Below are 15,731 nucleotides of genomic sequence, written 5' to 3' on the forward strand. Positions count from 1 at the left end.
TACACTTTTATTATACACTACATTAATATGAACGCACACCCTACCTAGCGTCCGTTGTACGAAGGTCTATGCGAAAATATTAAATTTTGAGTACGTATAAACATTCCGCAAAGCGTCCCTGAGTTTCGTCATTATGAAACTGTCGGGACAAGACTTGTAGCTAAAGATATTGTGACGAATATTAGTGACACTAAGTGATACTCCCATCACTAATCTGATACTAAGTAAATAAAGCCACAACAACAATAAAGCAAGCTGCTATACTTGTATGTACGTAAACAAATTAATCATTATGTCTGCACACATACGTGCGGGGCAACAAAGAGAGATACTCGCAAGCGCATGTCATCATCAGCCGCTCACATATACACACGCATATGGATACAAATTGCAAATATACGTGTATATAGCTAGTAAACAAGCATCAGGTTCACGAAATTACTAGACCTTACGAGAAATGCGTGAACGAGGAAACCGAAGAGTATAAAAGCGGCACAGGCTGAGCACCACGAATCAGTTGGATTTAAGACGCTACCTAGCGAGCAATAGCAGTCTTATTTTGAAAATCAGTTTCATTTAAGCAAGCTATTGGTTGTGAAGTATCAGTGTTATTGTGACGTACTTTAATAAAGGCCATTTTTCATTATTGAATATTGGAGTTGTTTATTCAACAGTTTAGCGATACGGACGTTAGCAGAAGGTTGCGAATAAAAGGATTTGCACTAAATTCGTTACAATATCATATTATTTATGGAATAGTTGGAAGACTATTTGGGGACCAGTTGCTTATATTTAAAGGCTATTGTTAAAGATGACTTAAGAAATATCTTCAGGATTTCCTCGAATCCGTTGAGGATCTTTTCGAAATAGTTTCCGACCCTGCAGAGTTCAGTTCAGGTTATTTTCGTAAGAGCTTCGAACCTATTCGAAATACCTTGGTTTCAAATGTTTTCTGAATGATTTCTACATCATTGCTACTTTAAGTTCGAGTTTCCACGGAATGCCCAAAAAGCAGTAAAAGTTCAAAAATATTCACTCTTATCGCGAGTTTTATTTTCACCCGAAAATATTCACAGTTTTTGTTCACCCTATCGCAGAGGGTGGAGAAAAAATTTTTCGTATTCGAAAAAGATTTCACCTTATTGGCAACTCTTTGTTCGGGCGAAATGAACAGCGGGGAAACCAAAATTTGTTCACTTATATTTTACAGGCGAACGAGAGGAAAACAAAATGTAATTCATTTTTTGTTTTGAAATTTGTTACTCTTATAATTATATGTACTTCTATTATTAGAAATAAATCAATAAATAATGCACAATCGTAAGCTGAGCGGAAAAAAGTGAAATTCCTGTATTGCTAAGTATGTAAATTCTATTTTTTCACAACGTATCAGTCGGCCAAGTTATGCATTGTGGACAAAGCAACGGTTCCAAAATGTTGATCACCTCACTGAAACAAGATTACCTAAGACCCACTTCATGGTCCTTTCCAACGCTTTTTCCCTATGCGAAAAAAACGAAGACATTTACTCAACTTTACAATTGGTGGAACTCCAAATTTTTGCTTCAATGGTGGCAAGGAGTTGGTAAGAATAACTAGCAAATATTAGAATGCCAGCTTGTTTAGCCTATAATATTGGCGAAAGCTAATTGAAAAAAATTAACTTGTTATTCAAAAGTGCTGAAAATAGTAATTTTTAGCTTACAGTGAATCATTTAGCTCCAAATGGTTAGAACTGTTCCTTAATTGCCTCCGAATCGCTTTCACATATATATATATTCGCCTCGCGCTCAATCAATACCAACCTAAGTGCAATACTAAACATTATTTTATAATTTTTTATTTATATTTTTGTTGTATTTGAAGGAAATATATGCTTGGTTACAAAATTTACACACTTGTAAGTAAATTATTTGTTCACTGCCAATTCGCAATAGAGCATCAGCTGTTTCGAAGTGAACTTTTGTTCGCCCGAAATTGCCGATAGGCGGAAAAAGTTCACCCGAACAAAAGAAGTGAAGGCGAACACTTTTCCGCGTGAACTTCGTGATAAGGGTGATTACTTATTTAAAAAAGCGTTACCGTTTACAATAAGTGTCCGGTGGAAAGAGTAACAGATTCCAAGAGTAATTGGACTTAAAAAAGGAACCGATACGAAAAAAAATAACCCAACCAACACCGATTTCAAAAGATAGCTCGGTCTCGAAAAAGTAATCAGTTTCAAAAGAGTAACCGATTTCGAAAGAGTAATCGCTCTCAAAAAAGTAACCCGTAAGTAAAAGTAGCCGGATCAAAAGAAAAAGTTAACGGGTTTCAGAAGAGCAACCATCTTCAAAACAATTTCCGGTGCTAAACGAGTGAATTACTGAATGAGTAACCGGTTCCAAATTGATAATCGGTTCTAAAAAAGTAGCAGGTTCCAAAAAAATAGCTGTTTACAAAAAGTAACTAAAGTAAATAAAAAAACCGCTTTTAAAACAGTAACCAATTCTAAAAATGTAAGCAGTTTTAAAAAAGTAACAGGCTTATAAAAAGTAACCGGTTCCATAAATGTAAGCAGCATCGAAAAACTAACTATTTCTAAACAAGCGACTGATTCATTAAACCGGTTTCAAAACTGTAACCGGTATTGAAAAAAAAATACGCTTCTATGAAAGTCAACATTTACGGGCTAATTTCCGCGCAATGCACGCGTGCAAGCCGCTCAGATACATAGCAGGAGTTCGGCTAAACCCTCACACCAGTCACAAACTGCCTGCCCTAGAAATGGCTTAGGATCCAATAGTGAAAAAAAACTATGCTCTCGGTGTGCTTCGAGCATCTGTTATGCTGAACCAAATATCAACGGTTAAGATACATACATAAAATTTTTCGGTGGATGCATTTCTTGTACCGGTGTTTGGTTCAATACCAGCAAGTCTGTTGAACGCCAAATAATACACCAAAAAAATCGACTCCTATAAAGCCGCCGTAAGTTTGACGTAGAAACTTTTCCTACTATTATTATTATTGAATCTCATGCGTGTCGGATGCGTGTAACAAATAACATGGAACTACACTGACCAACACTGACGCTTCACACTAAAATATGTACCACATTGTTGTGTGCCATGATGTAGATGGCAAAGCTAAATCCAGCCATTAAAGTGGTTAATCGATTTAGATTTAAAACAAAGCCAAAGATGACACAAAGCTTTCTATGCTAGTGTCATTGGCAAAACAATGAAAACTTGTTTAAACTGAGTGAGTCTATTCATAGTCAAAGCGCGATTCACTCAAATCGTGGCATTGCCTTTTAGGTACTCCATTGATCTAGTGGAAATTTGTGTTAGTACTTTGTATGGCTATAAGTGCTATATCTGTATTTCCCAAGAAACATTTTTAGAAACACGTTTTTTTAATTAGAAGAAAGTTTTCTAAACGGACCCGCTCCTCGGCTGTGATTTGGCAAGCACTCCGAGTGTATTTCTGCCATAAAAAGCTTCTTATTGAAAACTCATCTGCCTTGAATGATGAAAATTCAAATTATTAAACGCTTAAATTCTTTTTAGTTGTTTTTTTTAGACACATAGCTTTCGGATTTTTCGACTGAAAAATGCGGAAGAGTATCCAACTCGTAAATTCCTATGACGAAGAACCACAATTTTGCAACGCTGTAAGCAAAAAAACTTTATGGAACTTCAAAACTTCCCAAATACGTCAAAAATTTATAAGTGGAACTACTTTCTCTTTTATACCATGGTGTGGTTATGGTTTTTTCCCCGCAATGTTCAAGAGATCAAACGGAAGTTTTTGAACCAAATTAAGACAGGACATAAAGTCAAGTGACCTTATGACCATTTTAAGCGTCCACAAAGCCAATTGATCATTTAAACTTTTGGCCGTTGACCTTATGTCACCCCACCACAAGGAAATTAGCAGGGCTCTAAGTGCAACGCAAACTTTGCCTTTGAATGCAGTGACCGCAGCCTGGAATTTGGGGACGCGGGCATTCTAGCGTTCTTACCAGCTTCGACTCTTTCCTTAGCAAAACAGATCACTAGATTCTGCCTCGGATGGCCACTTCACAATTTGTATACATTAGAGCGAGGAGTGATGTGAGGAACTTATCCGGATATAAAAAATAACTGTTTTACATTTTGGGCGTATAAGACAAAAAGTGCGTCCTTAATTTTCTTACGAAAAACTACTCCCAAGAAAGAAATTTAAAAAAAAAATCTAATTCGATAAATATTTTGGAAAAAAATTTTAATTACGCGACATCAGTAGTGGAATTCACTAACTTATAACGATGCGATTTGTCGAGATTTTAATTAGCGATTTTGTCGCTTGCCTTATCGATTGTACTATTCACTAACTTAGTTTTAACGACTTGAAATAAATGACGCTTAAATTTTTTTTAATAGTAGAAAGGTGGCTGCACAGCTTAACGAAACCTAAAAAATGCGAAAAGCACAAAAGGAATGCCAAAAATAAATAAATTCCGTATACTGCCTGCTTTTAAAAGTCATTATTGTGCAAGTTTTTACCTATTTTAACAAAAGGTAAATGCGGTATTAATTTCTTTTTTTTTTCTCTGTTGATTTCGCAGTTATTCTTGTACCCCTTAATTGACCATCAAGTTGAGAAATAATATCATGAGCCAAGTCTGGGGTTAGTCGGTACAGCTTTTGAAACTCCGTTGCATCAAGTCGAATGTGTTATCTACATACTTCTCTAAGAAGGTGTCTGTCCACTGGCGATGGACTTAGTAATTCTTCATCTTGTGATAAAACGTACGCCAAGTACTCAAATGCCATTTGATTTATAAATAAAGCAACTTTTCGTCTTTGAAAGTATTTAGTTAAAGTTCCGATTCTCTTTTTTAACTAATATTGCCAGTAATATTAATTTCGTGATTTTTAACGCAGCCAATTTACTTGCCGTTTATTTAACAACACAGCTGATAGTCGATCAACGAATATCGATACAAATTGGTTACTGAATAACGAAATCGTTACAGTTATCGATTAGCAAAAGTTAGTGAATTCCACTACAGAATGGACAAGTTGTTTCGATTATATCTTGTTAATCTCTTCAAAGACTTTTCTCCCGTGAGTGTAGTTTGAGGTCACACTCCTGCGATGATCGACCAAAGCTACAACTTTTTCCTATTGCTTTTTGCTACATATATTCTTTCGTACAACCATACTTTATATATTTATATGCCACGAAATTTATTAAGGAGGGGAAGTTTCAGGGGCTAGTCTAATGTAAGAATAAATCAACAAACACTTTGTGTAGAACTTACCTGTCGGTAGGTGTCTTCGATAGTAGGTATGTAAGTTTCCCGGAAAGTTCCCCTAATAAAACGTAAAACCAGTGAACTTTTTCCCACACCACCGGCACCAAACACAACAACACGATAATCGTTGCTCTGTTCGGGCATGGCACGGGTGACTTGGCTTGTTTTTTTAGTTTCGTTTTTGGGGGCATCCTTTCCTTCCTTTCCATCCTTTCCTTCCTTGCCTTCTTTTCCTTCCTTGCCTTCTTTTCCTTCCTTCCCGTCTTTTCCTTCCTTTCCTTCTTTGCCATTTTTTCCTTCATCGGCCATCGTGACAGCTGATTCAAAGTTCTACTAGTGTGAATAGTGTGTAATATCACGGCGTTGGAGCTAAAGGCGTTGGGCGTTTTTCAATAAGTTTAAAAGCTTTTGTCAAAGAAATGCAAGTTTCGCCCGATTTTGCTTGCTTTCTATTTGCTTGTTTTCTTTTTGGCTTTTTCCCCCGTTTTGGTAATTTGATACGCTCAACACGATTTTCTTTTTTGCGTATACTTTTAGGCTTTATTGATATATTTAACTGTCGTTTCTTAGAATTATAACCTCACTCGCCATCTTTAGTTCGACCTTTCTACAGAGAAAAAAAATTTGGAACTTTATACAACTTTTCACACGCTTCTACATACATATATATACGTACATATGTATATTCACATTCACATAGGCCTATGTATATACATATATATCAAAGTTCATTTATTATTTAAGTATATACATATATACATTAACCTGGGTCGATTTGTATGGACGAAAGTTAACCAATATTGCGCCATCGATTTTTCGATAGGATTTGGGCTCAGGAAAAAAAGTTCCACTACGCATACCCGAAAAAATAATTTTCGAGCCTGCGAAAATTTTTTCTTTTTTTGGTTTTTGATTTTTAAGTTTTTTTTCATGACCTACTAAACAAATATTCATATATACCCTGTCTGACCCAGGCTTGAAAATAATTTGTTTGGGTATGCGAAGTAGAACTTTTTTCCTCAGCCCAATTCCTATCGAAAAATCGATGGCGCGATATTGGTTAATAAATCGACCCAGTCTAATATACATTCACTATGAAAAAGAAAATGCTTTAACGCCCATAAATATGCTACACCTGCTCAAGGGGTGATTTTTTAAGCACCCACCTGAGCACAATTTTTATAAATTCCATGAAACACTCGCATTTAGTTGCTTCGTATACGTTGAATATGATTTATTGTTGATTTTCACTTTATATCGCTTCTGTTTATAATTATTTATCGTTTCCAATTCACAATCACGCATTATCATGCGTTTCTTGTGTATTCCTTCATAACACTAATTCCCTTCACTTTGGCTCTACGGATTTGCTTTCGGTTGGAATGTAACAGCTTTTACATTAGAGTGTTCATAAAAAACATATCATTTTGTAATTCGGCTATTTTTAAAAGTTTCCAAACCTCTTTTAGCTCTTTGAAACAAAAGAAAAAAAAAACATGTACAAAAAAAAAATGATTTGTCCGAAAAATTCAGAGTTGTCTGAATTTTTTTCGGAAAGAAAAACTTAACCGTCAAATTATAATTATTATAAAAAGTATCAAGCACCAACTCATAAGAAACAACTTAATAAGATTTATGAACAAGTAAAGGTGTCTAAGTTCGGGTGTAACCGAACATTATATACTCAGCGTGAGCTTCAGTTGCACATTTCATTTCAGATAAATTACTTTTCTACACAACACGTGGCATCGTGTTTCCTCTTACAATAAAACTTGATAAGTGAAATATAATTGATTCAAAACTATTTTTTGCTAAGTTATAGCTTATTATTCTAGTCTACGACCCTTTTAAACTTGTTTTATATCTAAGTTGCCGTGGTATTTAACTGATCCCGTCCATTTTTACTAGAAATATTTTCTACTATAGTGAAAATTTGTGTACCCAATTTTATCACGATCCTTTAACTTTTCTTCGGATTATGGCTCCAGAAACATAGAAAATTGCTTAGCCATAAAAGGGGAGGTGCCACACCCATTTTAACAAATTTTAGTGTTTTCCAATTTAATGTTATAATTCAATTTAAAAAGTAAAATTCTATTGATACAAAGCTCTTTTTCGCTAAGATATAGCTTATTATTTTCGTCTATGACCCTTTTAACCGATCTCATCCATTTTTTCTAGAAATATTTCCTGCTATAGGGAAAATCTGTGTACCCAATTTTATTACGATCCGTTAGTTTTTCTTCGAGTTATGGCTCCCGAAACATTGAAAATTATTAGTCACAAAAGGGGCGGTGCCACGCCCATTTTTTTAAATTTGAAGTTTTTTCTCTTTTTTGTTGTAAATCCACTTAGGGAATGAAATACGATTGATATAAAGCTCTTTTTTGTAAATATATAGCTTATTTTATTCGTCCACGACCCTTTTAAAAATCTTGTATATAAAAGTGGGCGTGGTCCATAACCGATTTCGTTAATTTTTCTTCAAAGCATTCCTTATAGTAAAGGCAACCTCTCTGCCGAATTTTGTTAGGACAGATTTAACGATTTTTGATTTATGATTAATAATATTTGTAAAAATGATTTTATCACAAGTGGGCGGTGCCACGCCCATTTAAAAAAATTTCAAATTTTTATTTTTAGGGTCTCAATATCAGTCCACACGTCAAATTTCAACATTCTAGGTGTAATATTTACTAAATAATCAGGTTATTTGTGTTTTCCAAAATGTTATATATGTATATAAAAAGTGGGCATGCTTATCATCCGATTTCACTCATTTTCAACACCAGTCTATTCTGATAAGCTCGTGTACCAAATTTGGTGAAGATATCTCAATATTTACTCAAGTTATCGTGTTACCGGACGGACGGACATGGCTCAATCAAATTTTCGACATTGATTAATTTGATATATGGAAGTCTATATATATCTCGATTACTTTATACCTGTACAACCAACCGTTATCCAATCAAAGTTAATATAATCTGTGTGCAAAGCACGCTGGGTATAAAAATTAGTAGTAGTAGAAAGTAGTAGGTAAAAATTTAACATTGCCTGCTAAGTACTAAACTGCAAAATTCCCTAGTATTATTTTACTGATCTTATGGTAAATTTATTAAATATACAATGATCTACTAGTGTGGCTGCACAAAAAAAGTTGTATGAAGACAACGCTTCATGAATACTGAAACCATGGAATCTGCCAATCTCTATTGAGAAATTGGTGTGAAGAAAGGCTACACTCTTTGTACGTCTTATAGGACCTCCTACAAATAATTAAAGGTATGTGGCTCTGCCCTTTTAGGTATCTTTGATCATATGAGATTTTTAGGTAACAACAAAAGTTTGGACTAATTCGGTAAGATTTCATTGCATTCAATACAGCAACATAGTTTTAAATTAATAGTTTTAATACCCAAACCATGAATTTAAAATTACAAGAAAATCAGACAGTATAACACTGTATCGTTTCGTGAAATATATAGTAAAAATTTAATAGTTTCCAGAAAACCTAATGGTATTTACAAAATTACTACCACTATAATATAATAATAAAGGTGCATTTCCACTACAATTTCAGCAGAAGGGGATTGCATTGTTCCCCTGTTTCGTTTCTTCGTAAAAGCAACTCGTCGTGATTTTTTTAAGTCGACAGTGCCAAGGCTTTGCTGGAACAACCCCCGAGTATTTGAATCAATTCCCCTTTTTTCTGACAAGTACCGCATACATATTTATTTCATTGATAACTGCTTTTAATTTCTTCTACGATCGGAGTAGATTTTACCACATGCTTAGAAATATAATACAATATATGCATAAGCCTTTAACGGAATTTTTTTGATAGAAAGATTAACGTTACTTTGTATTCCCCAACAGAATATAGCAAAAATTTTGCAGAAAACATTTCTTTGAGAAAATGTGTACGAAAAGTGAAACAATCAAAATTTGTTACATTTGTAAAACACGTAAATACTGGCGAATAGAGCTGCTGCAAAAGTGAGATTATGTGAATGACTTCATCTTAATGATGGGGTCTATGGTGGGCTCCTACTTTATAATTTTCCAATATTAAAAGATAAAACGTCAAATGAAACTACTTTGGAGACAGTGAAAGTTGATGAATGAAATTTATTAAATCTTAGCGCTTAAAGCCCTATCTGTGTAATTGTCTCCATATATAATTTTCGCAAGACATCATACAAAATCTGCATACTCTGTGACTTTAGAACACCTGCATACATCAACCTATAAAATCTGTAGTGAAAATTGCTTAAAAGCTTTGCTTAAGACGCGATTTTGAGCCAATTATTTGCCGATATGAGAGAAAACGGATATTGATAAAAATTTCAAACTCAAGCATAACAAACACGAAATTGAAAAATAAAAGATTTAAAATAGTCTTTTTCTTTCTGTATTTAACCTAAGATAAAGCATCAGGAATAATATAACATTTTTTCTGGTCACTCTAATGCACGGTATATGTCGATGTATGCATAATTATACTTATGTATATGTTAATATACGTATGCCTATGTGCCGGCTGTATAGATGCAAATGTATTGAATGGGGAGTGTAATTTCCCTGCAAGAAAAGCGATTAGCCCAGGATGAGTCGCAGAGGATTGGAATGATCCATTTTGTTTGAGCATATCCTATGGCGAGACCAATTGAGCTTGTTTGTGCCTGATTGGAAACTGTTGGACTGGTATTCTTAGTTCGCTTACGGGTACTGTCGGACAGATCATCTTCCTACCCATAACCCTTAGCGAGTACTGTCAGAAAGGTCTTCTTTGTTTACCTACGAGTACAGTCGGACAAGTCCTCTATCTACTTGTACGGAAATTCTTACCGAGTTTATAATTTTTTTAAATCTTACACAATAATTTTTTTTTCGTATGGGCAAAGAGTTTTTATTTGTTAAAAGCCGTTGGCAACAACAAAGTAACCAATTCATGCCGAATGTTTTCTCAATGTTTTGGTTAGTTTTCTTTAAATGCATCCTATATAATTGTTTTTGTTTTTATCGGCCTATTGATAAATCATTCAAGGTTCGAATCGAGCTCAAGAAAAAAAAAAAAAAAAATAACAATAATTATCATTGGAAAAAAATTATTGTTCTGGCCTTGAGCTCTATTCGAACCTTGAATGATGCATCCTATATATTTATGCGGTGTAGTGACTTTGAGTAATTGCGCTTTTTGGAAAGAGTATTAATTCATTAATTTAATGCAACCATTAAAATAAACACAAATACGCCACGGAAATGTATAGACGGCATTTTTATAAATATATCTGAAAAAAAAAAAACTAGCGACTACCTTGAGAAAACATCGAGTAATTTTTTGAAAGTATCGAGTGACGGCTCTTAACAAATAAAAACTCTTTGGGTTCCACATTTTTCTGACAGACTTCGTTTCAACTCAATTTAATTTTTTATTTTATTTAACCCATTTCGTTGCCGGAACTACACCATTTCCAGTTGTAAATGAGAAAGCGTCAGATATAAATGCGAAAGCGTCATATGGAAATGAGAATAGTTAATTGCAAATGCGAAAGCGTTACTTCGATATGAGAATAGTCACTTGTAAATGAGAAAACTGTAAATGAAATTTCGAAAGCGTTAATTGTAATTGAGAATAGTCCGTTTTAAATGATAATAGAGAATTGTAAATGCGAAAGCGTCATTTGGAAATGAGATTAGTGAATTGTAAATGTGAAGGCGTCATTTGGAAATGCGAACAGTCACTTGTAAATGAGTAGGCTTCAATTGAAAATTAGAAAGCGTCAGTCGCCAATGTGAATAGTCAATTGTAAATGCGTAAAGTGTCATATGGAAATGAAAATAGTCACTTGTAAATGAGAAAACATCAAAAGAAAATGCGAAAGCGTCATCTGTAATTGAGAATACGTACTCAGTTATAAATAAGAAAGTATCACTTGAAAATGCGAAAGCGTCACATGGAAATAAGAATAGTCAGTTGCAAATGACAAAGCAGATCCAAACTAATTGCTTAAAAAACTTAAAACCGTGGTTAGCTTTTAGGATGGTATTTAACCACTACCTACTTACTTCACTAAAATATCACTAGGTATTAATAAGGCTTTATTCATTATTCCCATTGTGTCCCACGGACTTCGGACTCCTTATTTATACTTTTACATAAACTACATTACGATTAGAAATTGTATGCAGCAAGTAAGTTGTAAATACATATTTGAATTTATTTATAAGTCTATCGGTAACTGACCAAATAAAAACATATAACCGAACTTTTCGAGCGCTACCAAAATGGAGTTTAAAGACAATTGTGCTGTGTGCGTAAATAAAATTCAAAGGAAGTCCGTTGTTCGCCTATTACCATGTGAGCATCTCTTTCATGGGCAGTGCATTGTACCCATACCAATTTGTAGTTATTGCCATTGCTCGATATACTATTTATTACACGTTTCTTTAAATTCAATGTTTAAAGTACTGAATAAAACAAATTTCGCATTTTCAATTGACAATTTTTATTCTTAATAACTTTCGCATTTTTACTTAATGTTTTTTCATTCAAAATTTACTCACTTTTCTCATTTCTATATAACGCTTTCGCATTTACAATTGACTATTCTCATTTCCATATAGCTCTTTCGCATTGACTACGTATTCTCAATTACAAATAATGCTTTCGCATTTTCATTTGATACTTCGAATTTACAATTCACTGTTCTTATTTACAACTCAATATACTCAATTAAAAATGACGCTTTCGCATTTACAATTGACTATTCTTATTTACAAGTGACTATTCTCATATCGAAATGATGCTTTCGAATTTACAATTGACTATTCTCAATTACAGATAACGCTTTCGCATTTACATTTAACGCTTTCTAATTTACAACTGACTAATCTCATTTACAATTTACAAATCTTATTTTCAAACTACGCTTTCTCATTTTCAAGTAACTATTCTCATTTTCAAATGACGCTTTCTCGTTTTAAAGTAACTATTCTCATTTCCAAATGACGCTCTCTCATTTACAACTGGAAATGGTGTAGAGGGATCAATTGCACCCCACTGTAGACAAAATCGTAGACCGCTCTTTTTCGGTATTAGTAGCATGATTTTTGCATGGCCCGAATATTCGAACGGAGTGCATTGTATGCATAGTTGTCCATAGTGCAATTAAATTATTAGTGCAGTAAGCATCCCACTACCAGTAGAGAAAATAGTGAAAATTGAAAACGGCTTCACTAAATTTTAGCGGAAAAAATTATTGAAAGTAACTTCCCACCGTACTAGAACTAACTGTTTAGTGGTAGTGGAGATTTTTTCAGTATCACTAAATATTTAGTGATAGTAGTAGCGAAAATATTGTGCACTGTGCCAAACTATGATTGTTCACATGTATAGTGGGGGACAAGTGCCCTGCAAAAATCGCGAGTACTCCATGCATGCATGTATGGAGTACTCGCTATGGACCAACCGAGTACTCCAAAATTAACCACAATTCATACAAAAAATATGGTCCAATTAACATTGCGATGTCCTAGGACTGGACCATTTACTCCAGCTTCGCATTACATCAGAGTAATCCACGGAGTACCCACAGTCCAATAAACATCGTGTAGTGATTACATCGTTAAAAACGAGCAATGATCGGCTTACAATGTGTTCGTGTAGAAACATGAGTTGGTCCATTGCTGCATTACAGTGTAGTATAAAGGTAAGTACTCCAGTGGACCACATGATCCAACGATTTTTGCAGGGTGTGTGTTGGATTTTATTTACAAAATGTTGCAATGAACTTCAGAAGGAGGAATAGCAACTGAATCCCTCTAACGCTAACTTATACTAGTAAGGACCCAGTGAACACGCCAAAAGTCTCAAGGGTTCGCATTTTGTAATGGTATTACATTTCCATTGTAAAATTAAATCACACATTATGCTATTGAGTTTACAATTAAACAATTCTTTTCACATAACAATCTTTTAAGGTAACTTTTTATTATATATGTATACTTGTTGTGCTTGTTGCTAATTTTGTAGAAACGGTTTTAGGGATTGTCCTCACCGCATATAGATCAGGTCCGTTTTGGAAACAAGGACCATTAAGACACAAGCCCGACCTTTTCGGGAACTAGTTGATATGATCATGTTGAGAAGGATCCAACATCCAACCCCTTACCAATGAGGAACTTGGTGTCGCCTCGCACCCTCGCCTGCTAAGTGAGGTTGACAAGCTTTAAACTGCGCTGGAAATCCGTTGAAAGAGTTGCGCTACACAGCCCCCTCTGCTACATGCGGTAGTGAATGTCTTACAAAAATGCTTAATGTCCTTCCTTCTTATCCTTTCATCTTTGCCTTTGGTCTTACCTTGACCACTATCTCTTCTTGGAGGAGAAGTGTAGTAATCGCTATTCGAAAGGACACCAAAGTAAGAACTGTTTTGTCAATTGAATGTCCATATATATATATATATATATTAGGCCGGGTCGATTTCTGGGGAGGCAAAAAAATCGCCCATTGCTCTGTGAAAATCATATTCTAGGGATCAAAATAAGAAACTTTGCCGAAGGAACCATACATCTAAAACGAATTCTGAAGTCCCCCCTTTTGGGTCGTAGGGGTAAATTTTGAAAAATCCCACTTTGAAATGCCTATGTTTTTTCTTTTTGGAGTTTATTTTTCTCTTTAGAAATTTATTTAGTCAGAACATATGAAAATGAAAAAATTAATTTAACTTAGTAATAGAAATGAAATTTAAAAAAATTATTAGAAATTAGCGTTTTACAACCCCCTTTTAAAACCAAGGCATCACTGTGATGCATTTGCATAGTTGTGTGGGTTTTTTATTCAACCGTTTTAAAAAATGAAGGTATCACTGTGACACAATTGCAGATCGTAAAATTGCTTGTGTCGTTTTTTTTAAGCCACCACAAGGCACAGCAGGTAGAATTGAAATTGCCCCTACCCAAAAGTTCGACCCAAAGGGGGGGGGGGGGGGGACATCAGAATTCGTTTTAGAGGTATGACTCCTTCGGCAAAGTTTCTTATTTTGATCCCTAGAATACGATTTTCACAGAGCAATGAGCGATTTTTAAATCGACCCGCCCTAATATATATATGTAACTTTAATTCTATAGAACTGCGAAACTAAATTGAGTTATTTTAATTTCTTTAAATTTGTAACTAGGCCCTGAAGAAGACCACAATAAACGGTCGAAACGTCGGCAATAAAATAATAAAGGCGTTTTTCCAATTATTTTGACTGGAAACCCGATTATAGAAAATTGGACACCAAAAAGGAATGGAACGGATTCGAAAGGTTGTTCTGGCTTAATTTAAACCCTCTTCCTTCCAAATTAGTTTCGTTTACATTTTCGTAACGGTGCTTCTTATGTTTAACAATTACAGGATACAGTTTGGGAACAACGGTATTTATTGCCTATCATTAGATGGTTTATTTTGGATTTTATGATGGGTCATATGCAACTCCTGTCTCCTTTTGATTTCCCTCAATCGAATTGTGACATCTACCCTCGATACCCTGCAATCCTAGTCAGCCAAAAATTTACTGTAACCCTGCGTGATATTTGTAGGGTTACATAGGTATAAGGACTCGATGAGTTGAGTCAAGCAGATAGCTGTCGATCATAGCAAAATGGAACTCGAGAAGATATATACATATTTACCGTTTAAACGATTTTTGTTGTCCCATATACCGCCGAATTCAAACACCGAAGGAACTAAAATCGCTCTCTACCCGGGTCATCCTTCGGGGACGGATGTTGTTGTTGTTGTCGGGGACGGTTATTTCATTAATCCATTAGATTATATTGAAGTCTACACAAAACTTATACTAGTCATAGTTAAATTTTTTTCGGTGCACGCCGACGCCAACAAATAGGCGTCAGTAATGTTTTTTAGAACTTTTCTCTCAAACACTCCTGCCTTATATGATTCTGCATCACAACAAAGACGGGTATGATAAGTGACTTGAACAGCTTGATTGGAGTTTGCTAATTGAGGACCTAGCTTCTTAGTTGCATACTCAGATCGATTCTTGGAAAGAGTGATTCCATACTGGAGGATTTGCCCTAACGCGAGTAGTGCGCAACATCGGCGGCCCAGGTTAAGCTTCCCGGCAGCTATTATCCAACGCAACCAGCTCGATAATATTATATGCAGCACCATTACGGCACGGATCTTAAATAACTCACCACTAGAGGATTAAGAGTCACGCCACCAAAATACGAGTCTTGCCGCAGGGAACCATTCGCAAAAAATGTAAACCGGGGTTTCATTGTCCTCCATAACAGTGATAGTACGTTAAGCCTCTCTGCTTATTCTTATTGCTGGGAGGGAGTATAAACAATTTGGCCTGTATTTGCCCTGGGCAGTCAATTCAGTGTTGTCGGGACTGCTTTTTTTTCTCAATTACTTATGGTTTCCCTA

General features: G+C 35.0%; 1 protein-coding gene across 4 annotated transcripts in view; it reads right to left on the reverse strand.

Annotated features, from left to right (window-relative positions):
• Nucleotides 1-15,731, reverse strand: part of LOC137238398 (GTP-binding protein Di-Ras2) — a 31,012-nt gene that overhangs the window by 14,400 nt on the left and 881 nt on the right. For 2 of the 4 annotated variants that reach the window (XM_067763301.1, XM_067763303.1), the window contains exon 2: nt 5,291-5,891. In XM_067763301.1, coding sequence (XP_067619402.1) covers nt 5,291-5,593 — 303 coding nt within the window. In that variant the 5' untranslated portion in view covers nt 5,594-5,891. Of the gene's footprint in view, nt 1-5,290; nt 5,892-6,450; nt 6,639-15,731 lie in introns of those variants that run through there. The other 2 variants (XM_067763302.1, XM_067763304.1) reach the window with 2 other exon arrangements.

Source organism: Eurosta solidaginis, chromosome 1 (genome assembly GCF_040869045.1).
Source record: "Eurosta solidaginis isolate ZX-2024a chromosome 1, ASM4086904v1, whole genome shotgun sequence".
Lineage (NCBI taxonomy): Eukaryota > Metazoa > Arthropoda > Insecta > Diptera > Tephritidae > Eurosta > Eurosta solidaginis.